The 27,845-nt window shown below is 43.8% G+C and overlaps 1 protein-coding gene across 1 annotated transcript in view; it reads left to right on the forward strand.

Moving 5' to 3' along the window:
- Positions 1–523: 523 nt before the first annotated feature.
- TRIM66 (tripartite motif containing 66) overlaps positions 524–27,845 on the forward strand; it is a 57,363-nt gene continuing 30,041 nt past the window's right edge. The window contains exons 1-9 of the mRNA XM_056850705.1: positions 524–649; positions 10,648–10,752; positions 13,446–13,593; positions 17,021–17,153; positions 19,379–19,495; positions 20,685–20,799; positions 21,452–21,598; positions 24,169–24,286; positions 26,627–27,546. Of these exons, the coding sequence (XP_056706683.1) occupies positions 10,744–10,752; positions 13,446–13,593; positions 17,021–17,153; positions 19,379–19,495; positions 20,685–20,799; positions 21,452–21,598; positions 24,169–24,286; positions 26,627–27,546 (1,707 nt within the window). The 5' untranslated portion in view covers positions 524–649; positions 10,648–10,743. The remainder of the gene's footprint in view (positions 650–10,647; positions 10,753–13,445; positions 13,594–17,020; positions 17,154–19,378; positions 19,496–20,684; positions 20,800–21,451; positions 21,599–24,168; positions 24,287–26,626; positions 27,547–27,845) is intronic.

The raw sequence follows: 27,845 nt of genomic DNA on the forward strand, positions 1-27,845 counted from the left end.
TGAATCTCTGGGGCAATGCTGAATCCTCTTTCTCTGCCCGCAGTAATAATGATATCTTTAAAGCAGGTCTCTGTAAAGTACAGGTTTCTGACATAAATGTCTCTCTTGTTTTTTGAGATCCCAAACGGCGAATCTTTGCAAGCTGAAAGGCAGACCTGACAGTAAATTTATATTTTATGATTTGTTCGCTATAGGGTCACCTAAGAGCCTTCTATAGTGTCCCTTTTCTGAGCATCTCTTATGGAGAGTTACTTGTCGAAGAAGATCTGGGGGAAGCGAGAGCGAGAGAGGCTGCTCTAATTCCTGCCTCACCCTGGGATTGTTTTTTTACTCCTGTGATCGGGGGGGGGGGAAAGCCCCCAAACGTGCAGGAGGCCTAAAAGTCAGAGGCAGAGACGAAAATGAGGGGCACCTCGGCTGCCCTCCTCGTTCCTGAAGAGGGGTTTGCAGAAAAACGGCAGGAGCCCCAGATGCTCAACGGAGAGGTCTAGTCATTTTCTCTCATCAGCACTCCTGACGCTGTACAGTAAAAGCTGTTTCCAGGGATTACGCTGTGCAGGCTCTTCTGCTTAGTAACAACCTATTTCCTCAGCCAAGAGACACTTATTTGTGCACCTCTCTTTAAGTGGCTGCTTTCCAGAGAAACCAGGTAAGCAAACATGAAAAGTATTTTTTTTTCCTTCCGGAGTAAATAACATAGCCTAGGAGTAGTTTACAAGGAGGTTGGCATAAGCACTCCCCATTTCTAGTCAGAACGGCTGTCTGTCAGTTATGATTCAGTGTCTGCCAACATCCAGGCAGGCTGTTTTTCTGTCGGGCGTCATGTCGTGCCGATCAAGTTTGGAGAGCCGTTCCCAAGAAAAATGCATGGAGCCTGTCAACAACACGGTTAAGGTTTAGGGGGCGAAAGCAGGCAGCGCTGTGTATGTGCGTACGTTCATCCCTCTAACCTACAGGTCTTGAATTACCACATATTGCAAGTGGCGCTTGATTAACCAGCCCAGGGTAACTGAAGGTCAATTCAATCCCCTGGGGTTAAAGAATTCAGAGAGCAAAAAAGCAAACAATCTGTTTTGAGGACGAAAAGAAGGATGTAACAGATACTGAAGCAGGTGGAGAAACGGGAGGAAAAAAAATCTGCCTAATGCAGTAATTGCGGGTACCTCCGATTTGCAGCATCTCTGCTGTTAGCCGTCATCCTTGCGCTTCTTGCGTTTTCTCCCTGGGAGGCTTGTGGTGGTGCTACCTGGGAGGCCTGAAGGTCACGCTCACCTGAGCTTCCAGTGACCCAAATGCATTTGGTCATTTTATATCGAGAGAGTGGTTCTGATGTTTACCTGTGCACTTTAATAGATGCCGCTGAGAGCTGCCTCCCGTATGATATGTTGAGGAGGAACGGCCTCTTTCACCTGGTGTACCAGCGGGCAGAAACCTGCTGTAGCTTTGAATCATGCGTCCAGATGGCAAAATACGCACTCGTCCAATTTTGGCACCTGGCAGTTTCACATTTCCATGTATAGTTTATAAACAAGAGGGAGTTAAGTCACACTAAGTTCAAAGTCCTGCTCTTGGATATGTTCTAGATGGAAATGCAAAATATCCCCAGCGTAAATTTGTTGTAGTCATCTTTCTGTTCCCCATAAGAGTGACAATGTTTACTATGCAGATCTGTCACAGGTTGGGGTTGCCTGCTGCCAAGAAAAGCAACATGTTTGCCATAATGTTGAGAGTGAAAGCCAGAAATTTGGTCTCTTGCCACAATTTTTGTCAGTATAGCTGTTTTTTTGGGAGCAAAAGTCAACAGCAGTGTTTTCATGTAGTATGCATCCTTGACTTGTGGCTTCTGCATGCGCACTGAGAGCTAAGCAACATGCTACACCAATGCATCAATCCGACAGTGGCAATCTGTAGTGAGAAGGAGCGTCAGGAAGGAGGAGGGTTTTTAGTGAAGATTTGGCAGGGGTGATGGTGTTCCTAATCCTTCCCACATCCTCCCTTCTTTGCTTCACCTCATCCCACCTAATCTGCTTTCTCACAGTGGGGTTCCAGGCGTGTGTCTCACCGTCACAACCAGTGGGTGTAGCGATTGCTCACAGACCTGCTCTCGTGTGCTGCTCATCCAAAAACAGAGCTGTTCAACTAGGCCTACAACTAAGGGCAACCGCAAGTGTCATCGATACTGGCTAGGGTTGCCAGCCCCCAGGCACTAGCTGGAGATCTCCTGCTATTACAACTGATCTCCAGCCGATAAAGATCAGTTCACCTGGAGAAAATAGCCGCTTTGACAATTGGACTCTATGGCATCGAAGCCCCTCCCCAAACCCCGCCCTCCTAAGGCTCCAAAAACCTCCCGCCGGTGGTGAAGAGGGACCTGGCAACCCTAATACTGGCCTCCCTGCCCCCTTCCTTTTGCCATGTTTGTTTTTTGTGTCAGACCTGTTTTTAATGTAAAACCTGCCTGCCGCTCACCTCAGTAGGTACCATTGAAATTGTGCACCAGTTGTGGGTTTTAATGAGTTAAGTGTTCTTGGTATACCATTTTATTGTTAAATATTTTAATGATAGTTATATTCTGAGATATGGTTTTAAAGGTTCTTGCCCACCCCGAGCCTGGCTTTGGCTGGGGAGAGCGGGTTAGAAATTGAAGAAATAAATGAATGAATCCGCCCTGTGCCGGAATCCAACTGCATCTGCCTTCAGTAGTCCCAGGAACAAACAGAAAGCTCCACTACCTGACCGAGAAGGGTCTGTTGGACTGTAGCCACTCCTTCCATCCATAGGGTTGCCAACCTCCAGGAACTAGCTGGAGATCTCCTGCTATTACAACTTATCTCCAGCCAATAGAGATCAGTTCACCTGGAGAAAATGGCTGCTTTGGCCATTGGACTCTATGGCATTGAAGTCCCTCCCCTCCCCAAACCCTGCCCTCCCCAGGCTCCGCCCCAAAAATCTCCTGCTGGTGGCAAAGAGGGACTTGGCAACCCTATCCATCCAGGTTACAGGACTTTAAAAAATCAGCCTCTCATTCAAGCCCTTTTTACTGAAATAAAGGTCTATGCTTTTAGTGTGCATAGCTAGCATATTATTTAATTGTTTATAACAGTCTCTCAGTGCTGGTGAGTTCTAAATACAAGAGGTGGGGGCAGCTGCATGGCCTTTCCCTCCAATATTACTAGTCAAGCATCCCCATTAAAACTCCCAACTAGTACCTGGCTCCAGTCCATGTCCATGTCTTGCCCTGAGCAACCATCTGGACTACAGAGAAGTCTATGAAGAGTCATGTCACACCTGACAGTATTTAACCTTCTAACATGGGGGAGCCACAGCACGTGAATAAATGGTCTAACTGAAGTAGGGCGAAGCAGGTTTAAAGCTAAGTTTTGTAACTCTGCTTGTTTGTGGCTTAGGCTTCACTGCTTTATATGAGGATCTATGAAGATACATGGGAGGGAAGGAGGACTGCTATATAGCCAGATCTCAGACGCTAAGCAGGTGGGTACTTGGAAGGGAGACTGTCAAGGAAGGCTGCAAAGGAAGGTGATGGCAAACCACCTCTGTTTCTTACTTGCCGTGAAAGCCCCTTGCTGAGGTTGCCTTAAGTTTGCATTGACTTGACAGCACTTGACACACACTAAGATACACACCAGGGCCATCTTGGAGGGGACTTATTTGAAGCTCTCTACCAAAAGATAGGTCCCAAGGTTTTTAACTGTAAGAAAGTATTGCAAAGTTTCCCATCCCCTTTTTTAAATTCAAGCCTTTTCTGCTATTCATAAGCTTTATTGAGAGCCAGTGTGGTGTAGTGGTTAAGAGCGGGGGTTTGGAGCTGTAGAGTCTGATCTGGAGAACTGGATTTGATTCCCCACTCCTCCACATGAGTGGCGGAGGCTAATTTGGTGAACTGGGTTTGTTTCCCCACTCCTACACATGAAGCCAGCTGGGTGACCTTGGGCTAGTCACACTCTCTCAGCCCTGCCTACCTCACAGGCTGTCTGTTGTGGGGAGGGGAAGGGAAGGTGATTGTAAGCCGGTTTGAGTCTCCCTTAAATGGTAGAGAAAGTCAGCATATAAAAACCAACTCTCCTTCTTCCTTCTTTTTCTTTCTTCTTCTTCTTTGCTACCTGATTGGATTATTTTGTTTGTTCAGGCTCTGTTTTTGTTTTTATCCTTGTTTATTGGTTTATTTTTATTACTTGTTGCACTTGGGGGGACATTGAATGAGGGGCACTGAATAAATAGTGATAACAGAGTATAGGTGCAACTTTAACACATCTCAAGAATTCCCAGCATTTCATCCTCAGAAAATGCAACCCAGAGCCCCAAAACTGGTATCTAAATGTCCTTGAGCATTGATGTTGTTTATTTCTACAGCGTCATCAATACACAATGATTTTTACACAAAAAGGTCTCTTCCCAAAGAACCGTTCAGTATTAAGCACGATGGGTTAGCCGCTGTTAGTCTGTCAATAGCAGTAAAAAAAGAGCAAGAGTCCAGTAGCACCTTAAAGACTATCAAAATTTCTGGCAGGGTATGAGCTTTTGTGAGCCACAGCTCACTTCTTCAGTTCAGTACTTAGATATGGCATTGGTTGAAAGGAGAAATTGGTGTGTGCATGTATATAGAGGAATTTTGTTTGTTGGTGTGTTTTGTTTAGGTTAGTCCTGAGCTACTACAGTTTCTGTGGAAATTTGAAACACAGCTAAGGAAACTCTAATCTAAAAGAATTCTGAGCTCCTTTTATGTAAGAAAACATGAAAGTTTCTTTCAATTAGCTTAGCAGTGTTTTATTGATTAATGACCGTGGGTTGTTACAGTATATGACCTTGGGAAGATAGAGCTTATACTTTTCTCAGAAAAGATGCTGTGCATAATGATGGAGGGAAGACTAAGGAATTCCTAAATACCCGGTGGTTATATCTAAAACAACGGTGTTTGTGCCAACGTAGTTGTTGCCTAGAAGCTGTACCTTTGACCTGGAAGTCCTGTCTGCTAATTTCTGTTGTGGGGGTGTAGGTAAGGGAAGGATGGAATATGGTTGCACAGTTGAAGAAAGTGTGTTCTGGATAAGCTCGGACTCACTACGGTCATTAACAGAAGTTCTAGAGCTCAGTTCTAGTGGATGCTGTTTCAGAAAGCTGTCTGAAAATGTCTGGATTTTAAAAACTAAGGTCAGCCAGATTGTTCTGGGAGATGAGCAGGTTGCCCTTATTTGATAATCAGATGAATACTGATTCTGAATATGGAGGTTCTATTTAAATTTTAATGGTCTCCAATGGCAATGGGTGCAAGAATGTGACAGGTTGGCCTGCTTGTTTAGGATTGGTTGGTCCCCAAAATATGCCCCTCCTTCCCATTGAACCACTCATACCAAGTGTGCATGTCAGTAACTGTTTCACAAGTATCTATGTTTGGCACCAGATTATTGACAAATTTTAAAAATATAGCGGTCCCCTACCTAAATTCTCAGGTTTTGCAGACATGGTAAACCATTCATAAGTCCTTGAAATGTGAGGTCTTCCAGGCACCGATTTTCTTAAGTATGGAATAACATGTACAGTACATCTAACCTAAGGGGGCCGAAAATATCAGCTTGTGTCAGGAACCCCAATCAGGTTCACTCAGCTATGAAGTTTTCTGGGTGATCATAGAATCATAGAGTTGGAAGGGACCACCAGGGTCCCTCATCATCTAGTCCAACCCCCTGCACAATGCAGGAAATTAACAACTACCTCCCCCCACATCCCCAGTGACCCCAACCCTCCCCCCACCATGCAGGATCCCACAATCAAAGCACTCCCGACAGATGGCCATCCAGCCTCTGCTTAAAGATCTCCAAAGACGAGGACTCCACCACCCTCTGAGGCAGCCCATTCTACCGTCGAACAGCCCTCACCATCAGAAAGTTCTTCCTAATGTTTAGGTGGAATCGCTTTTCTATTAGTTTAAATCCATTACTCCATGTCCTAGTCTCTGGAGCAACAGAGAACAAGCTAGTTCCCTCATCAACGTGACATCCCTTCAAATATTTAAACATGGCTATCATGTCTCCCCTCAACCTTCTCTTCTCCAAACTAAACAAACCCAACCCCCTAAGCCTCTCCTCATAGGGCATGGATTCCAGACCTTTGACCATTCTGGTCACCCTCCTCTGGACACGCTCCAGCTTGTCAACATCTTTCTTAAATTGTAGAGCCCAAAACTGGACACAGTATTCCAAGTGAGGTCTGACCAATGCAGAATACAGTGGTAGTATTACTTCCCTTGATCTAGACACAATACTCCTATTGATGCAGCCCAGAATTGCATTGGCCTTCTTAGCCGCCATATCACACTGTTGACTCATGTTCAGTTTGTGGTCCACTAAGACTCCCAGATCTCTTTCACATGTACTGTTGTCAAGCCAACTATCTCCCATCCTGTACCTGTGCCTTATGTTGTTTCTGCCTAGGTGAAGTACTTTACACTTCCCCTATTGAAATCCATTTATTGCTTATGGCCCAGCTCTCCAGTTTATCGAGGTCATTCTGAACTCTGACCCTACCCTTCGGGGTATTAACTACCCGTCCCAACTTGGTGTTATCTGAAAATCTGATTAGCATGCTCTCTATTCCATCATCCAAGTCATTTATAAAAATATTAAATAGTACCGGTCCCAGGACAGACCCCCTGTAGCACCCCACTGGTCACTCCTCTCCAGGATGAAGTTGTTCCATTAATGAGCACCATTTGGGTTCTGTTGGTCAACCAATTACCAATCCACCTAACAGTAGCACTGTCCAGCCCACATTTTACTAGCTTTGTTTCAAGAAGATCATGGGGGACTTCATCAAAGGCTTTACTGAAATCAAGGTACACTACATCTACAGTATTCCCTTCATCTACCATACTTGTCACCCTTTCAAAAAAAGATATGAGATTAGTTTGGCATGACCTGTTTTTGAGAAACCCATGTTGACTGTTGATATTTCAGCCTAATTAACCTCACAGGGTTGTTATGAGGATACAATGAACAGATCGACATAATCATGTATACCGCCCTAAGTTCCTTGAAAAAGGATGGTGTTAAAAATGAAATATTATTATTAACCAGTTGTAATACTACCGGTAATTCAGTTCTCTTATATAATGTCTCATTTTTTCCTGAAATCCTGAGTCAATGTACCATGGGTGATATGATTGAATTTGCTTAAACCTATATCACCCAGTCCTTCTTTCTCAACCTGACCAACTGCAGTTGTTGTGAAGATGGTATCAGCCTAGTGCATACTGCCATGAACTTGTTCTAGAAGGGCAGAATAAAAATGTAGTATAATTGCTATTGTATGTTCAATAAGACCCCTAATAACGCAGGGATCTAATGCAGATAAGGTATGGGCTAATATGGTGGTGACAAGAGATGAAAGTTGTGTTACCAAAAGAACATGTGACTATCACCTTCCTTGTCTTAATCTTATAAAACCAGCAGCGCAGTCCTAAAGAAAGCTATACCTTTTAAAGCCCACTGAAGTCAAAGGATGTAACTCTAAGGTTGAACTTTTGAGTAACTGGAAAACATGTAATCCTTAGTGGATCAGTGGCACACATCTAAACAACTGTAAGAATGATGGATAACTTAATGACTGATTATTTATTCTACAGAGTATTCTGGCTAAAGACAAACAAGAGAGGCAGAACATTTATAAAATAAGGTCAGCTTCGTATGGAATTGTACATGAGAACATTTTCTAGACACATAGTTTTGAACAAGCTTACCTAATTTAGAATGAAAAACATGTTGCTGATGACTACTACAAAATGATCACAGGAAATACAGAGTGATGGGAGAAGATCTCGAATTCTATTTTCACTTGAAACTCAAAGGGAAAGATTAAAATAGATGCCTTGAGAACTGTAGTGCTTTGATCTGTGAGCAACTGGGTTCATGTCCATGATAGGATTTTAAAAACGAAGGTCAGCCAGATCCTTCTGGGAAATGAATAGTTTGCCCTTACTTGATGATCAAATGGATACTGCTTCTGTAGATGGAGGTCCTATTTAGATTTTAATGGTCTCCAATGAAAATGAATGCAAGAACGGGATTCTGTTAACCCAAAAGATAGTGAATTGAGAAAGGCGGTTACTTCCTCACAGATCATAAATCTGCATTGGTGCTGCAGTGTACTGCAGCTTCTTAAAAAAAGTTCCATCTAGAATTGCAAACCAATCTTATTGCAAGGCCTCATAGTGGACGAGGAGACACTGTAGTCTCATACTTCTCTATATAGTCATACAAACTATACAGTCATTCTTCTCCTGTATGAGGGAAGATACTTGTAGACCTGCCACATATGATAATGGCCCTTCTCTAGGTTAGTCCCTCTACCTTTTGAAGTGAGGAGACTGCTGACACCATCTTTGGAATGTTGGAGCAAGAACGACTCAGCATACCTTGACATTGGGTGTGTGTGCTAATTTAAATTTGTAGTTGTTATCTCTTAAATGGGATGTTCCTCTTTGACTGAACCTGGGGACTGTCCTCTAACTCTTCCTCCTTCTTTCTCAGTAGCCATTTTCTCTCTCTCTTTTCCACATGGTCTGGATGGAGGCAGACGTTTCTTCAGATCTCTCCTGTAAAAGCCAATGCAATCAGACTTGCACTCACATGACGCTGGATTAGCTAGCCACTTGTATAGGGAAATGTATTCTTTAGATGAAGCTTTCTATCTTTTATCACCTGCAACAAGAATGTTAACAGACTAAACTTGAATAAATGTAAGTTCTACTTTTTGCAATTTACTTCTTGGGAAGACTGATTTTATTGCACTCAATATCACGCTTCCATGACTAGACAAACCCTGCCATATTAACAATATATAAAACCATTATGGAACACCGTCTCAAAATATATTCACTTGGTGTCTACATTGTGATTGTTTAGCTGCTTCGCCTGCACATTGCTGGATATTGCAATACTGTTGTACTCATTCTCCTCCTGGGCTGTCTTGTCCACAAAGGGAAATCGGGTTACATATTATTATCATAGCGCAATATCCAACAGTGGGTGCATTCATCTCAAGACAAATTATTATGATTGGCAACTAAACAATAACAGTGTACTTCAAGCGAATATATTTGGTAACAGCGTTTTCCTGCGTGGATGAGACACAATCCAAGAGGTGAATGAATGCTCTAGTACAATGATAGCACAATATCCAGTGATGTCTGGATGCAGTCTTATTTTCTTGTGCGGTGGCTTAGAGTTTTGCAACAACAAGAAAAAGGGATTGGATTCTGCTCTAGTGTGTTGTGACTAGGGTTGCCAGCTCCAGGTTGGAAATACCTGGAGTTTTTTGGGGCGGAGCCTGAGGAGGGTGGGGTTAGAAGAGGGGAGGGGCTTCAATGCCATAGAGTCCAATTGCCAAAGCGGCCATTTTTTCCAGGTGAACTGATCTCTGTCGGCTGGAGATCAGTTGTAATAGCAGGAGATCTCCAGCTACAACCTGGAGGTTAGGAAACAAGAGACCTATGCTGAAATAGTATAGACTAATGAAAAAAGCAGCACGAGGCTCAAATATACAAATGAAAAAGCAAGATTGACTATTGAAGTAATTGCTTGAGAAAATACAATCATTACTTCAATAGTCAATCTTGCTTTTTCATTTGTATATTTGAACCTCGTGCTGCTTTTTTCATTAGTCTTAACAACCTGGAGGTTGGCAACCCTAGTTGTGACTAACCACTGTTTTAGTGATTTGTTGATTTGGGTTGATTTATGGTGTTTGGTTTGATTTATTTTTGTTGTTGTGTTGGTGAGCTGCTCTGAAAGGCAATATAAACATTTTAAATAAATTAATGAATAGACAGAGAAGTACTCTAGCCCAGTTTCATTACATGCTGTTATAGAGCAAGCAAGGTTAGCCACATTTCCTGATAATGCCTTTTCATCTCTCTTTGTATATAGTCTCCAGTCTGATCTCGTCAGATCTTGGAAGTTAAGATGTGTCAGTACTTGGATGGGGGAGCAACAAGGAAGAATCTGCAGAAGAAGGCTACCAACTCTGCTTCTCACTTTTGAAAGCCCCTTGCTGGGGTTGCCATAAGTCAGTTGCAACTTGACAGCGCATGTGTACATAAATAGCATCCTACTACACCAAAAGGAAGCAAGGCGTATTATCAGTGTGTATGAAACTCTGCCTGTTTCTAGCTGGCAAACTCTGGGGAGCCATTACTGGCATATGTTACCACCCCAGCTGAAAACAGCGTTGCAGGGCAAACCTCAGGGATTTCCACTGAGCGTAACTGGCCACAGTTGGGAAGCACAAGGACATTGGTTGATATAACCTTGGAAAATGGAAATCATTGGGTAGCCTCATATCACCAATTCCTGTGAGAACAAATGGATAGAATGGTAGTTCTTTGGGGTTTTTAAAATGCTCTTAAAATTGTAATAATGGCCGGAGAAGATGCATTTTCAGGATCAAAGTGTTGGGTTTATATAAAACAATAAAGTCTTAAAGGATGGCCAGTTGCAGCCCCCTAGAGGTTGTACCTCTGTCTTTCTCGAGATACGTATTATATTTATAGGTATACCCCTAAAACTTTTACAGGTCCATCTAAAAACATTTAGATTTTTGTGTTAATTGTGCTACTCTTTTGTCTCTGTTTAGGTATCTTCTCATCCCCTCTTTGAAAACGTTTCCACTGATCGAGGAATGTAGCTGAGCATTTCTTTCTGGGGGACTTGGTCTGCAACAAATTCAGCAATGGCCAGAGTAAGTGGGAACTGTTTTGTGTCATCCTGTGGTCATTGTACTCATTCAAACCTCAGTAAATATCTTCAGTCTAACCCAGAAGACTTTCTTTTACCACTCTGAATCAGTGGCTTTCGAAATGCACTCATTAAGAAGAACATCAGAAAGCCCTGCTGGATCAGACCAAGGCCCATCAAGTCCAGCAGTCTGTTCACACAGTGGCCAACCAGGTGTCTCTAGGGAGACACAAACAAGACGACGTCAGCAGCACCATCCTGCCTGTGTTCCACAGCACCTGATATAATAGGCATGCTCCTCTGATACTAGAGAGAATAGGTATGCAGCATGACTAGTATCCATTCTAACTAATAGCCATGAATACCCCTTTCCTCCATGAATGTGTCCACTCCCCTCTTAAAGTCCTCCAAGCCGGCAGCCATCACCACAACCTGGGGCAGGGAGTTCCACAATTTAACTATGCGTTGTGTGAAAAAAAAACTTTCTTTTATGTTTTGAATCTGTCACCCTCCAGATTCAGCAGATGACCCGCGTTCTAGTATTATGGGAGCGGGAGAAAAACCTCTCCCTGTCCACTCTCTCCAAACCATGCATAATTTTATAGACCTCTATCATGTCTCCCCTCAGCCGCCTTCTTTCCAAGCTAAACAGCCCTAAGCGTCTTAACCGCTCCCCATAGGACAGTTGCTCTAGTCCTATGTCAGAAGACAGGGTTTTTTTTTGTAAGCGAGCTATTTGGAGATGAACTTCCCCATCGTAAAGAATTAACAGCCCGTGACTCTTCTTTCATACCCATCTTAAGCCGAGATATTCCCATGCCAGAGTCCCCAGTTGTTCTGCTCCTTATGGTAGAGGGTGATGTATCTCATGAAGGGTATTTTGCATGGAAATAAACTATGAATATAAAGTATCTTGAGATATTTAGGTGGCAGGTGTTGATTGTGTTATCATGAAAAACAGAGAAAATGCTTTTTCACTCACTATATTAATATTCATGGGCTCTAAGCAGCTGCGGTTATTTCCCTTCTTAGAATGTTCACATTACAAAAAGCTTTTCTAGTTACTTTGAATCCATCTATTTATATTCCTGATAGCCAGTTTAGAAAGAAAACAGAATGTACAGTTTCTAGGCTGCTTACAGAAAGCTGAAGATTGTCCAGACCTCTTTCTCTACCACTTTCTCTACCACTTACGGGAGAATCAAACCAGCTTACAATCACCTTCTGTTCCCCTCTCCACAACAGACACCCTGTGAGGTAGGGGGGTCTGAGAGAGTTTGACTAGCCCAAGGTCACCCAGCTGGCTTCATGTGTAGGAGTGGGGAAACAAACCCAGTTCACCAGATTAGCCTCCACCACTCATGTGGAGGAGTGGGGAATCAAACCCTGTTCTCCAGATCAGACTCCACCACTCCAAACCCCTGCTCTTAACCACTACACCATGCTGGCTCCCATGTGGAAAGCATGTGATGTAGTATCTGAGCCTTCTAAGCCCCCTCCACCTGCTCTTTTCTCTATGCAATGAGAAGTTCAGAGAATACAGAGTGTAGCAAAAAACATTCACATTGGGCACACTAAATATTGCATTTTATTTTGTATCTGCTCATATTGTATGCTCATGGTGCTCCCTCTTCCTGGGGACAGATTTCCCCATCTAAAATTCCTAACTATCCCAACCTTTTGAAGACTTTTCATCTTGGCCAGACATAATGCCTTACCTCTCAACAAATTATTTGGCAGATTCTTAGACAGTACAGTTGATCAGAGAGTCTGCCCATGTGGAAAGGCAAAGACAGAAACACTTACCCATCTTTTATTCACTTGTGATTTATATTCTTCTTTAAGATCATCTTTTATCAATGCAGTGATTTCACACTTTCCAGTTTGTGCTCACGATTACCATTTAATTTATCTGGTAAAGATAAGGCTATTACTCTACCTGTAGTTTATTACTTAACAGCTGCCTTGAAGATACGCCAAAAGTTATAACCAAGTTATGCCTATGCTCATCTGCATATGGGTGCTCTTTCAGCCTGAGATAGCTGTTGCCAGTCTGAGTAGACAATACTCACCTTGATGGACTGATGGTCTGATTGAGTATAAGGCAGCTTCATGTGTTCATGTGTGTGTGAGTTTATCTCTGCTTAGGATGATACTGATAGTCTACGCTGTAGGAAAAAAGCTGCACTTAGTAAAGTGTTTTCTCATACACAATGCTTATCAGAACAGCAGCCTTATTTCCCATGAAGTCACCATAGTGACGCGTTCCTCAGATGTTCATACGGTTGCCAACCTGCAGGTACTAGCTGGAGACCTCCTGCTATTACAACTGATCTCCAGCCGATAGAGATAATTTCCCCTGGAGAAAATGGCCACTTTGGCAATTGGACCCTATGGCATTGAAGTCCCTCCCCTCCCCAAACCCCACCCTCCTCAGGTTCTGCCCCGAAACCCTCCCACCGGTGGCAAAGAGGAACCTGGGAACCCTAGATTTACATGGAGTGATCCAGTTTTTGTACTAACAAGGCCACGCTTAAGGAACTAACACGTAGCAATGTGTGACACACTAAGTGAAGTGTCATCCTTCCAAATAATGCCTTCAGGATTTGCCTTCAGTCCAGACAGTTCTACATCTCAGATTTACATCTCAGTTTCTGTGCAACATTTTTCTTTTTTCTTTCTTTCTTTTTTTTACAGAATTGCTCTGGATGTAAAGAGAAGAGGCCAGCGCACAGTCTGTGTACCAATTGCAACAGGTGGCTGTGCAGCTTGTGTACAGAAGAACATGGGCATGGCAAGGAAGCAGGAGAGCATTTCATGCCTGTATCGTTGAAGAGCTGCTCCGGTAGAAATCTACGTAACTCTTAACTTTGGGGTCGGGGGGGGGGTGTCTTTCCCTTATGCTAAGCAATCCACACAGCTATCTACTCACAGTCCCTACATAAAGGCAAGAATAGTGTAATATTGTTCAGGGCCTCCCCAGGACATAAGGTGCATAATTGAACCAAATGCTTGGAAGATACGTTTGAGGATGAGGTAGGCATAGGGTTGCCAACCTCCAGGTACTACTGGAGATCTCACTGGAGATCTCACCAGGTACTACTGGAGATCTCAACCTCCAGGTACTACTGGAGATCCAGCCTCTAGAGATCAGTTCCCCTGGAGAAAAATGGCCGCTTTGTAGGGTTGCCAGGTCGCTCTTTGCCACCGGTGGGATATTTTTGGGGCGAAGCCTGAGGAGGGCGGGGTTTGGGGAGGGGAGGGACTTCAATGCCTTAGAGTTCAATTGCCAAAGCGGCCATTTTTCTCCAGGTGATCTGATCTCTATCAGCTGGAGATCAGTTGAATTAGCAGGAGATCTCCTGCTACTACCTGGCAGTTTCTAATTGAACAAGAAAACCTGTGCTGGACGAGTAGTTGTGTAATAATATAATAAACAGCACGTTGCTCAACACGAAAATGTCACAATTTTTACTGACTGAATTTAGTATTACTACACACGAAAAAACTAATATCTCAGTAATACAATAAACAGGTAATAATAAACAGAAAATATCCCCACATATTTTCTGTTTATTATTACCTGTTTATTGTATTACTGAGATATTAGTTTTTTCGTGTGTAGTAATACTAAATTCAGTCAGTAAAAATTGTGACGTTTTTGTGTTGAGCAACGTGCTGTTTATTATATTATTACACAACTACCTGGCAGTTGGCAACCCTATCGCTTTGGCAATTGGACTCTATGGCATTGAAGTCCCTCCCCAAACCCTGCTCTCCTCAGTCTCCACCCCAAAAACCTCCCACCTATGGCAAAGAGGGACCTGGCAACCCTAGGTACAGAGCAGATGGGCAGGGATAAGCAGGACTCAGGCTAGCTTGCAGTGTCAGGAAAGGGTGCTAAGGTTAGGGAGAGGATGGGACATATTAAACAGAAGGCCTTATTGGAAGGTGGAGGATGAGGAGAAACGGACATCTGGGGGGATATATAGCTAAAAATGCACTAGAAGTGAATCAGTTAGTCCCCCAACCAAATTTCTACTCCATCCCTGATTCTCTTCTAGAAATTAAAGGCAACTCAGAGGGAAATCTTAGTGATGGGCATCCTGAAGTACTAAACTATTCAGACTAAATAGCAGGGATAGAAAAAATGGATCCCTGTCTGTAATTGTGTGGGTGTGGGGGGGATGGAAATATTTTGTGTCTTCACTACTGAAGGAAGTTCCTACCCTGAGGGAGTTTCTGCACATTTGAATGGCACTGTTTTAAGGAGTCAAGCCCTGTCTCCGGTACTCTCAACCTACTGTCGGGAGAGTCCAATTTTTCCATGGTGAATTCTTATTTAAAATTCATGTCATGCCATTGCAGACTGAAGATGTCAGATGATTATCCATCAAGAACACAACATGGCACCAAAGTTGCATGCATGCCAGAATAAAATATGCAAGACTGTTACATAAGTGCATCAGTTCGCTACAATATGCATGCTACTTTATTCCCTTTATATATGGAGGGGAGAAAGGTGGTTGTGATTTTGAAGAAAATACTTGATTCAAGATCTCAGTATGGAAACTTGATCAAAAATTTACTATTGGGATGTAAATGTATCTCCTCATAACTCTTCAGATCTATATTGTCTTGGGAGGCTTGGAACGAAAAGAAAATCTTTTTATACCCAGCCCCTACTAACACCTTGCAATTTTCTCCCTTTGAAGCTAGCAAGAAGTGATTGAATCAGAACAAACTACCAGGGACCACATACAATACATATTTATTAGGCATGGTTCTGCTATCTTCCCCAGCTTGGGGTTGTGTGCGTTCTGTTCTGAGTGCCCCATGCAAAGAACTCCTTCTGTTTTCCCACTCTTTCCCCCCTCCTTCATTTTTCCACTTCTACCATATTGAACAGATTGATTGAACAGCATGATGGATTATGTGTACGATAAACTATATGTCTGAAGTGGGGTGGGTGCTGTCCATGCCAGAAGAATGCTTTGAATGTTAATATATAGATATATATTTCCCCATTTCTCAGACCTACTCCAGTGAATGCTGACATTCATGTTAATTTTCATCAGAGTTTCTCTGAGTGCTCAAGTACAGCATGTACTCTGCTCTGGTTAGACCTCACCTAGAGTATTGTGTTGAGTTTTGGGCACCGCAGTTTAAGAAAGATGTAGACAAGCTGGAACGGGTCCAGAGGAGGGCAACCAAGATGGTGAGGGGTCTGGAGACCAAGTCCTATGAAGAAAGGTTGCAGGAGCTGGGTATGTTTAGCCTGAAGAGGAGAAGACTGAGAGGGGATATGATAACCATCTTCAAGTACTTGAAGGGCTGTCATATAGAGGAGGGTGCCGAGTTGTTTTCTGTTGCTCCAGAAGGTCGGACCAGAATCAGCGGGTTGAAATTAAATCAAAAGAGTTTCTGTCTAGACATTAGGAAGATTTTTCTAACAGAGCGGTTCCTCAGTGGAACAGGCTTCCCCGGGAGGTAGTAAGCTCTCCTTCCCTGGAGGTTTTAAAGAAGAGGCTAGATGGCCATCTGTCAGCAATGCTGATTCTGTGACCTTAGGCAGATTATGAGAGGGAGGGCACCTTGGCCATCTTCTGGGCATGAAGTATGGGTGTGTGTGTGTGTGGGGGAGGTGTTTCGGAGTTTCTTGCATTGTGCAGGGGGTTGGACTAGACAACCTTGGTGGTCCCTTCAAACTCTATGATTCTATGATTCACAGGCAGCTCTCCTAATGGTGAATCCCAGGCCTGCTTAGTCTCAGAGATGCATCTGCATTAGATGCTTTTCTAAGAACAAAATCATCTCCATGACTGAAAATTTTCTTTTACTGTAAAGAACAGCTGAGAAGCCTGAGATCCTGGAGCATGTTTCAGATCCTGTGTCCGTTATCAGATTCCGAGTGATCTGTCGAAAACAGCTTAGGATATCATGTGTGTGTAAAGTGGCTTCAAGTCACAGCCGACTTATGGCAACCCCTCTTTGGGGTTTTCATGGCAAGAGACTAACAGAGGTGGTTTGCCAGTGCCTTCCTCTGCACAGCAATCCTGGTATTCCGTGGTGGTCTCCCATCCAAATAGTAACCAGGGCTGACCCTGCTTAGCTTCAGAGATCTGACGAGATCAGGCTAGCCTGGGCCATTCAGGTCAGGGTAAGATATCATACAGTACATAAAAGACCTATGGTACGACAGTTTATAAGCCTAAATCACACCATTTATAAGCCTAAAAAGTCATTGATGACATGTTAACCCTACTTTTCAGGTGGCGAAGGGGGAGCCGGTGATTTTGCCTTGTTTTGCCCTGTGCACAGTCAGGAGCCACTCAAGATGTTTTGTGAGACCTGCGACATGCTTACTTGCTGCTGCTGCCTTTTGACAGAGCACAAAGAACACAGGTAGTCAACATTCATGGTTCAATTTAATTCTACCGGGAAAGGCTGAGTTAGCTTATGGTTGTATATTGTTTTATAAGCTATCCAGGCCTCAAATATGAAAAATATAGCAGTATGTATTCTGGCTTTGGCAGTCAAGAGATCTGCTTGACAATAGTCTCTCAGCATAGGTTGAACTTTTGTTCCCAAACCGTAACCTCCCAAGATACCCCAATTACCAGAGAAAATTTAAAATTTTAAAAAATATCTGATGGTCAGAAGAAGAGTTGGTTTTTATATGCCGACTTTCTCTACCACTTAAGGAAGTCTCAAACCGGCTTACAATCTCCTTCCCTGCCCCTCCCCACAACAGATACCCTGTGAGGTAGGTGAGGCTGAGAGAGCTCTAACAGAGCTGTAACTTGCCCAAGGTCACTCAGCTGGCTTCGTGTACAGGAGTGAGGAAACAAATCCAGTTCACCAGATTTGCCTCCGCCGCTCATGTGGAGGAGAGGGGAATCAAACCCGGTTCTCCAGATCAAACTCAACCGCTCAAAATAAAACCTGGTTCTCCAGATCAGACTCCACCGCTCCAAACCACCGCTCTTAACCACTACACCACACTGGTCAATACTCAAGCTGTGAGCTTTACCCCATAATAGAAGCCAGGCTGGGCAGAGTAAGCAAAATCACAGATGGGTTGGAATGCTGGGCTATGAGAATTCCACTCCCCCTGTTTTACCATTGAATCAAGCTTGGGGTGTGTGGCAGGGGAATCTATGATAGCCACCAAGGCCATCATTCTGAAATAAGACAAGCCACAAATGGTACTAAATGTGTGCCTGGGAGAGCTCCCCACTTCAGAAGCATCAGCAGACCCCAAATTAGAGGTGGGGAGATTTTCATGGCTGCCTGAAATATATCTGTGTGCTTGCATTCTGGAGCTACTAGCACGTCCTTTGAGAGAATGTGCCATTGTTGTTGGTGTCTACAGGACACAGGTCTACAGGTACTTTTTGTGAATGTTTAGTTCTTGTTTGCTTTGTATCATCTGCTTTCGCTCGCCTGTGTCCCATAGTTGATTTCTTTTTCTCTGGAGTATGTCAGTCTCTTGATCAAATTGTTTTGCTTCAGTGTCAAACTCTATTTCTTTTTAAACAGCATTCTCATAATAGTTACACTAAATTGCTCTGATAAATTGCTCCCCAAGACAAAAAGGGTAATCTAAGGCCCAAGAGTATAGCTGTTTTCACCCACAGGTGAGAGATGCTATATATATGGGGTACGTAATTTTTACTGAGATCTGTTTTTGTTGAAAGCAAGTTTTTTTTGGTAGTGTGGAAACATCATGATGCTTTCAGTTAAAGACCCTGATCAGTTATATGTAAGATACTTTCAATTATAATTGACATGCTATAAATAAGCAGGTCACATGAACACATGAAGCTGCTGTATACTGAACCAGACCCTTGGCCCATCAAAGTCAGTATTGTCTACTCAGACCGGTAGCGGCTCTCCAGGGTCTCAGGCAGAGGTCTTTCACATCACCTACTTGCCTAGTCCCTTTAACTGGAGATGCCGGGGATTGAACCTGGGACCTTCTGCATGCCAAGCAGATGCTCTACCACTGAGCCATGGCCCCTCCCCAAACCAAGGTCAAGCAAGGCCTTTCTTTTCTTACAGTTAACTACTGGATCTGAAACTCTATTTTTACTTATTATCAAAATTTAAAATATCAACAATACTGTTAAAATTAAAACTGCCATTTCCCCCTTAATGAAAGCCATTGGAAGCTGCCTTATACAGTCAGATGGTTGACCATTGATCCATTTAGTCTAGACCTGTCTAAACAGCAGCTCTCCAAGGCCTCAGGGTTTTCCTCAGCCCTGGTAACAGAGTTTAAAAGAGATGATGGGATTGAGCAAAGGCATGAGCCTCACTGTACTTACAGCCTTTCACAATTTAAAAAACAACAACACCCTGATATTACTATTTTTCTGCATAGCTTGTTTGGGATTTGACCTCAGTGCTACTCACAATTGATTTGTTAATATTAGTGGAAAAGAGCAAAAAATCCACACAAATGGTTGGATCCATGACTCCCCTCTATCAAGTCTTCCTCCATCAGAGCAATCCTTTCTCCACTGGAGAAAGGCTTTCTCTCTTGAAAGAAGACATAGCAGAAGAGAATCGTAGGATCCAAATTAGTAGACAGGATCCAACCCAAAGTCTTCTTTTCCTCCCTCTAGGTTCAGGCATCTCCAGGAAGCCTTGCAAAACCAGAGAGTCATCCTGGAAAATGTCACAGCTAAAGTGGAAGAGAAGAAAAGTGCAGCACAGGTCTCGGCCAAACAGATTGAAGACAGGTAACTTTGGTGATGCCTCTTGCGTAAGAAAGTAGATTCTGGTAAGGGTCTCTTTCATTGGAACATTGCCCTCTAGCAACAGCTGTTAAATCATAGGAACACTGTAGGGAGGGGTCATCCTCATTTTTCCAGACTGGATTGCAGATTGACAGATGACAACCTGCTGTCTGTCGAGTGCAACATCTCCTTGGCCATCACTTTTGCAGCAGCTTATCCAATGACCATCTAAATCCATAGGCAGCATGGTGGCTGCAGCAGGTTAGGAAACAGGTAACCAAACTGCTCGCCAGTTACAGTTTAGAGAGAGGCTGATTTTGGAGGGTGGGATTGGATTTTCAAATTTCTCATGGGGCCCCAGCTTTTAATTCCTAAGAAGGAATTACCAGTGGATATGCCCCGTGTCGCAGAGTGTTAACCTGCAGTACTGCAGTCAAAAGCTCTGCTCACGACCTGAGTTCGATCCCGACAGAAGTCGGTTTCAGGTAGCCGGCTCAAGGTTGACTCAGCCTTCCATCCTTCTGAGGTCAGTAAAAGGAGTACCCAGCTTGCTGGGAGTAAAGGGAAGATGACTGGGGAAGGCACTGGCAAACCACCCCGTCAACAAAGTCTGCCTTGGAAACGTCGGGATGTGACGTCACCCCATGGGTCAGGAATGACCCGGTGCTTGCACAGGGGACCTTTACCTTTTTTATGCCCAGTATCATGACCATTGGAAAGGCTGTGGTTTCATAGCTACAAAAATAGGTACTCAAGATCGTAATGACAACATTTTATTGTTCAGCACTTCAGTATGACAACTAAGTATTTAAAAAGGTTTTGCCATGATCTATTAAAAGAGTACTAGTCAGAATTAACAGCTGCTTTTTCAAGAAACTTAGCAAATAAGCAAAAATAAGGTTGCTACCTGAGCTCAGCAAACCTCTCAAGCAATGGTTAAGGAAAGTCTTAAGGTTTACCAATGAAGCATATTTTTTAAGTTCCCAGCAATGCTCCCAGCCTTAAAATCAAGTATTAGCTTCGTGCTCAACACTTTGGAAGGTACAAGCTGTATCCACACTTGTTTCAGTATTCTGGTGGAATCTGTCAAATGAGTGGGAAGCTTTTCAACTCTCAAAACTCAAGGATATCTTTCAGACATGTTTGCTCATGGGTCTGTTTCATGAATCTGCTAATGGCTCCATCTCTACAGGTTGTTTGAAGTAAAACACTTACAGAGGAAAGTGGAAAATCAGATAAAAATGGCCAAGATGGTCCTGATCAGTGAAATAAATAAGCGAACAAATGTCCTCCTGGAACAGCTAGAGGTAAGCAGTAGCTAGAACAGATTATGCCATGTTCACATGAAACACAGGTGATTAACCAGAGCATTTATTATATTTCTTTGGTGAACTCAGTATCCAATGCTGCATGGGGTGGGAGGTCTAGGTGTTTCTGGCAATAATTGTAGAAAAGGCAGCTGCCACAGGTTCTTGCAGGGTGTTTGTGCTTACTGTGCCTATATCAGCTGAGGAGCACCTTTTATGGTGCCAGTGATGGAAGCCAAGAAAGATGTCCAGGTCAAATCCACACAGAAAGCAGCTCATGATCTAGAGGAAGTGGAGAAGATGCCTGAAGTCTAACTCTCTCCCTTCTCTGGGAACCTGGTTCCCAAGTTATAAAGGTTGCTTGTGGTCGCAATATCACATTTATTTTATGTGTTCTCAGTAGCGTTTCTGTGAAACCCAGCTCGAGTTATCATGGCAGCTGCTGAGAACAGCAGATTTTGCTGTATGAGAAGATAATTCTCTATTAATTCCGCTTTCACTTTCTGCTTGATATAATGGGAATATATTTAATTAAATACTTACCTAGAGTGGACCTTTTCATGATTCATGCTGAATATATTGTGTAAATTGTTACTAACCCCCCGCCACCAGCTACATTAACCAAATCTATTCTGTTTCCAATTGTTGATAGAGAATCACCAGTGAAAGGAAGCAAAAACTGGAACAACAACTTCAGGGCATCATGGTATTAAACAGGCAATTTGAACATGTGCAGAACTTCCTCAGCTGGGCAGTGTGTAGTAAAAACAGTGTTCCATTCCTCTTCAGTAAAGAACTGGTAAGAACAAAATAGCGAGACATTAAAAAATTGGAACATCAATCTTTGGGAAACAGGTTGTAAAAATTATGTCAGTTGGGTTGAGAAAACAAATTCCATTTAAGCCAGAAACGTTACTGTTGAACTATCTTCCCGAAATTACGAGACCAACGGATAGTGGCGTTACATATGTTAACTGCAGCTAGAACCGTCTTTTCTAGGCAGTGGAACCAGAAAACCTCCCCTAAGATCCATAATTGGTTGTCAAAAATAAAAGAGGTTATATTTTAGTGAAGCTAGCCGCTTACAAAAAAAAAATATGATATTAATAGTGTAGACCTGTTATGGACAAGAACCAAAGAATGGAAATGTCCATTTTATAATAAGATATAGTTTCGGTTAAGTGAGAAGGGGCTACAGATGCAGGGCTGTAAAGTATTTTATGTGACTTTATGTAATTATGTGACTGTTTGTTTTTAGTTTATGTATATATTTGCTGTTGACTGTCCATTTTTATTAGTAAAACTTTTTTTAAAAATGGAACAGAATGAAGAAAAAATGAGCTCCCCTAGAGGGAAGTGGGGCAGATTCATGAACGACTTCTGTATTGTCTAAGGCTTTAAGAAGGCTTCCATGCCTCACTCCATCAAAAGCCAAATCAAAGTGGGAGGGAAAGTTCCTCCAAGAAAAAGGCAATAAACAGAGGGGAATAGGCTTCCTTATAGACATTTTAATGTGATAGTTGCTATGCCAGCCATGTTGCTTCTGTTCTTTTGTTGGAACTAACAGAGTGGTCACCAAGGGTGTGGGAAGAGTTCTTGTGTGGACCGAAGGTGTTCACCATGCTGAATCACTGCCTGGGTCAACTACAAAATTATTCTTCTGGAAGCACCGTAAAGAAACCCAAGCATTTGCAGAAAAGGGTATCTTGTATCCAGTGCTGATTTAGTGCTGACCTGGAAGTGCATGCGGACACCTACTTTACTCCGGTCACACAACTGCTTTTATCTGTAATGAAGATGTATGAGGGACCAACAGTGCAGAATGAACACCTAGCACATTAACTTATTCAGTAGGTTCTCCAAACAGTGGACTGGAACTCCAAAGTAGGTCATGATTCTGTTGCAAGAGGCTCATGAAGTCAGGTGGGAGGAGATAGAACAGGGTAAGCTGTGAGAGGAGATTCTGGGAGGCTGGCTGGCCAATTTGGGTCTGCCTTTGCATAGTGTATGAAATTGTCATGAATAGAGGCTAGAAGCCAAAATGACTGAACTGAGGCTGTCGTACTTTGGTCACTGGAAAAGACAATCATGCTAGGAAAAGTTGAAGGTAGCAGGAAACGAGGAAGCCCCAACAAGAGATGGATTGACTCTGCAAAGGAAGCCACGGCCCTTAATTTGCAAGACCTGAGCAAGGCTGTTAAAGATAAAAACATAAGAAAGGCCCTGCTGGATCAGACCAAGGCCCATCAAGTCCAGCAGTCTGTTCACACAGTGGCCAACCAGGTGCCTCTAGGAGCCACAAACAAGACCACTGCAGCAGCACCATCCTGGGACATTTTGGAGGACATTGATTCATTGGGTTGCCATGAGTTGGAAGCAACCTGATGGCACTTAACACACACACACAGAGGCTTAGATCTTGACTAGCGTTCCCATGGGTACCAGGACTTCTGGGTGCAAAGTGCGATTTTATCACCTCTTCCTGTTGCTGGAGCTTGAAACACAGGAATACAGGAACTGGGGCAAGAACAGGTAGCCTTCTGGACTCCCACAGGAGGGGGGATTGCACTCAGTGAGAAGAAGTCCCTGTGCTTGTGAAAACACTAGTCAGGATCCAACCTACAGGTTGTTGTTCAGTCACATTTTACATTTATAAATACTAAACATGTTTCATGTTGGTTGAGTCCTGCATTTGATGGGAGGGGAGGAAAAGCAGCAAGGAGTTTCTTTACAACTAGGTTCCAAAAATTATAGGAAGTTTAGAAGTGGGTACCACTTCAGGGGTTCTCAGACTTTTTGAATTTATTTACAATAAAAAAGGAATCTAGTGGAACCTTAAAAATGAAATATTGATCCCAGCATGAACTTTTGTCTGCTGCGCTAGTCCTCTTTGTGCCCAGAAGGCAACCAGGACAATGTCTGCCTATATATGTGGCTTGAATCCTTGTACCTGGCTTTTGCTTGTGCTATTCTGTTCTCAGTTGTGGAGGGCATTGAGGGCATTGAAACATATATCTTTGTTTTCTAACTCAGGCCATTTACAAGTTGCCATATTTCTTTAGTCAACTGTTGTTCACACAGACACAAAAACCCAGCGATTGTCAAAATGAAAGATAATTTTTTTCTGTGGCGAGGGAGAGCTGGCTCAGGAGCCCTTAGTGTTACTTTCCTGTGTTTTAGTTCATGTTAGCATGCACTTTTCCCCTTGTAAGTGAATCAGAGGGTTATTGTTCAACAATAACTGACTGAAACCAAGCCTTAATGCACATTTTAAAGGACACAACCAGCTCTAAATGTCATGTTCATTGTTATGGTATATTATGGATATTGATTACTAATTGCATTACTCATCCCTTGGTTTGTTACCAGATTGTGTTTCAAATTCAACGTTTGCTGGAAACAAACTGTAATACAGATGTGAGTCCTCCTTGGAAGGTCAGATTCACATGGGACCCATCTTTCTGGACAAAACAGCTCTCCAATTTAGGTAAACGTACACAACTTTACACTTCCTTGTTCCTCAGATATCTACTGTCATACATCTGGGCTTAGGGAAGCAGAGTTTCCAGGTTAAAAGGTGGCTCTTCTATACAGGCTTGAGCTTGGAATTTTACTTCAGAAATGACTGAAGATGTAACATTTATCTTCTGGAATATATTCTGTACCCTTAAAATAGGGCTATTCTTCAAATAAGGAACATTTGACAACAGCATGGGTCAGGCAAAGGATCGTGTTGTAGATTGATTGATTGATTTTTTATTATTATGGCATTAGCCAGATAAGCTGCAAACCTTGTCAGTAAAACCGATTACATAATAAAAATCTCTATATACAAAATACAGATAAAATTATAGGATCGTGTTGTAGAAAAGGGTAAGGGTATTCCCCTGTGCAAGCACCAGGTCATTCCTGACCCATGGAGTGACGTCACATCCCGTCGTTTCCTTGGCAGACTTTGTTTATGGGGTGGTTTGCCAGTGCCTTCCCCAGTCATCTTCCCTTTACCCCAAGCAAGTTGGGTACTCCTTTTACCGACCTCAGAAGGATGGAAGGCTGAGTCAGCCTTGAGCCGGATACCTGAAACCGAGTTCTGTTGGGATCGAACTCAGGTCGTGAGCAGAGCTTGGACTTTAGTACTGCGGCTTGTGCCATGGGGCTCTGTAGAAAAGGAGAAACTGTATTATGAACAAGACAAAATTCTATTTGTACATTTGGTGTTTGATAACGCTGGTAGATGGGAGGGGAAGATAATTAATTCCCAAATCCAACCTCTATCCTTTATCCAATGACCCATATTCAACCACTTCACTCAGCAAAATTTGAAGCCTTCCTCTAGCTTGGGGAGCCTTCCTCCAACTTAAGTGGCTCTTGCTTCAAAGGAAGAGCCACAAGTTAGAAGAAAGTTCCTTGAAGTGGTATAAGGGTATCCGGCCTCAGGTAGGAAACCACCTCTTCTATATACCTATCAGTCTATTACATTTTCTGTCACATTGCTTTCACAGAACTATAATTTCAAAGGTAGTCTAGGTAAAAAGGCCAGGGATGGGGATGGGGATGGGGATGGGGTGGGGAAAGGAGCGGGGTGGGAAGTTAAAGCCTTTTCATGTTTGTAAGGAGACTAATTCCACAAGGATAGATCAGAGGGCCGTGGCTCAGTGGTAGAGCATCTGCTTGGCATGCAGAAGGTCCCAGGTTCAATCCCCGGCATCTCCAGTTAAAGGGACTAGGCAAGTAGGTGATGTGAAATACCTCAGCCTAAGACCCTGGAGAGCCGCTGCCGGTCTGAGCAGACAATACTGACTTTGATGGACCAAGGGCCGGATTCCATATAAGGCAGCTTCATGTGTTCATGTGTTCAGAGTCTCTTGGAAAAGTCTCTTCTCTTACACATTTTACAAGTCAATGTTATGCTCTTGTGTGTGTGTGAAGTGCCGTCAAGTCGCAACTGACTTATGGCGACCCCTTTTTGGGGTTTTCATGGCAAGAGACTAACAGAGGTGGTTTGCCAGTGCCTTCCTCTGCACAGCAACCCTGGTATTCCTTGGTGGTCTCCCATCCAAATACTAACCAGGGCTGACCCTGCTCAGCTTCTGAGATCTGACGAGATCAGGCTAGCCTGGGCCATCCAGGGCTCTTGGGGCTTCTTATATCTTTAACTATGTAGTGGTTAAGTGCGGTGGTTTGGAGCAGTGGACTTGATCTGGAGAACTGGGTTTGATTCCCCACTCCTCCACATGTGTGGTGGAGGCTAATCTGGTGAACTGCATTTGTTTCCCCATTCCTACACAGAAAGCCAGCTGGGTGATCTTGGGCAAGTCTTAGAGCCTTCTCAGCCCCACCTACCTCACAGGGTGTCTGTTGTGGGGAGGGGAAGGGAAGGTGATTGTAAGCCTGTTTGATTCTTCTTTAAGTGGTAGAGAAAGTCGGCATATAAAAACCAACTCTTCTTCTTCTACCTATAGAAAATTAAAATATTATTAAATCAAGTTATTTCTCATGGTTTTGGCTAGGAAATGGTTCCATTGACCCAAGGTGTTTCATGGTTCCAACCCATGTTTAGAGTCAACTCTCCTTCTATGAAGTCGTTCCATGAAGTAAAAGGTTGTATGTTAGCCCCTAGACTCTCGTCAGTTCAGGAGGTAATTCTTTACTCTGTACAAGAGTATCAGATAAGGAGAGGGGTTTCTGAAGGGGCTAGAAAACACCTTGGGCTCTTCTCAGAAAAGTGGCCCCGCAGCCCTTTGCTGAGGTTTCTTCTTCTGGGTTATTTCCCTGCAACCTTCCCAATGCTACCCTCCATTAGTTTGGCCTTGCTTTCTCTTTATAGGTCACTTGTCAATGGAGGGGGGACAAACCCTTCACTCCGATGTACCAGCCTACGGAAGTATGCAAGGAATGCAGCCCTCTTTGTACCACCATCACGGCCACCATTCGCCAGCGCCGCAGCATGACCCTCTCAACCATCAGCCCCACCAATTTCACCCTCCGGTCCACTGCCCCACGCCAGTGTGCTGCACCCACTGCCTTAACATCCCACACATGAACAAAGGGCCACTGCCCCATCAGGCCATGAGCCACCCTCCGGCCTTCCGGCAGCCTCCGGAAATGCAGCAGCACCAGCAGCCTTTCCCTCTGCAGTACAGCCTGCAGCAGCACGACAGAGAGCAGAGGTGTGCGGCTCGTCCCATGAGAACGACGCAGCCTTGCTTGGAGGCCAGGTCTCACCAGGAGCATGAGAGCATATCCACCAGGGCAGCAAAGCATGTGCAGGATCAAGCCTCTCACCAGGCAACACACCCCGTTTATCCTCTTCCTCCGCAGGAGGTACCCCAAGGCCAGGCTGGTGGTCATGCCCAGCAGGGGCCAGCACAGTCTCCTCTACAGATGCCAGCTGTGCAAGTCCAGCTCAGTCCTCTCCAGAAGGTGAAACTGAACCATGCGCCGCAGCCGCCGCATCAGGAGCAGCCACCCCCACTGCAGCAGCTGTCGCCGCCGCCCACAACGGGCCCAAACGAAAAAGCTCATGAGCAAGTGATACAGCAGAGCTTGGACATCATGCATCACCAGTTTGAGCTGGAAGAAATGAAGAAAGACTTGGAGCTTCTCCTCCAGGCTCAGCAGCCAAGCCTCCAGCTGAATCAGGCCAAACCGCCTCAGCACGTGCAGCAAACCATTGTGGGTCAGATAAACTACATTGTGAGGCAGCCGGCTCCGGCTCAGCAACAAAGCCAAGAGGAAGCGCAACAAGTGAGTGGACTAGGCTTTTCCCTCTTAGTTTTAGTTAATTATCTCCAGTTTTAGATAACAGGAGATATTGGGATTTAAGCCACAGATTGGGTGTGTGCGTGAAAGGTAGGGTTGCCAGCTCCAGGTTGGAAAATACCTGGAGATTTGGGGGGCAGAACCTGAGGAGGGTGGGGTTTGGGGAGAGGAGGGACTTCAATGCCATAGAGTCCAATTGCCAAAGAGGCCATTTTCTCCAGGTAAATTGATCTCTGTCTCCTGAAGATCAATTGAAATAGTGGGAGATCTCCAGCCACCACCTG

This window comes from Euleptes europaea, chromosome 6, assembly GCF_029931775.1.
Source record: "Euleptes europaea isolate rEulEur1 chromosome 6, rEulEur1.hap1, whole genome shotgun sequence".
Taxonomy (NCBI): domain Eukaryota; kingdom Metazoa; phylum Chordata; class Lepidosauria; order Squamata; family Sphaerodactylidae; genus Euleptes; species Euleptes europaea.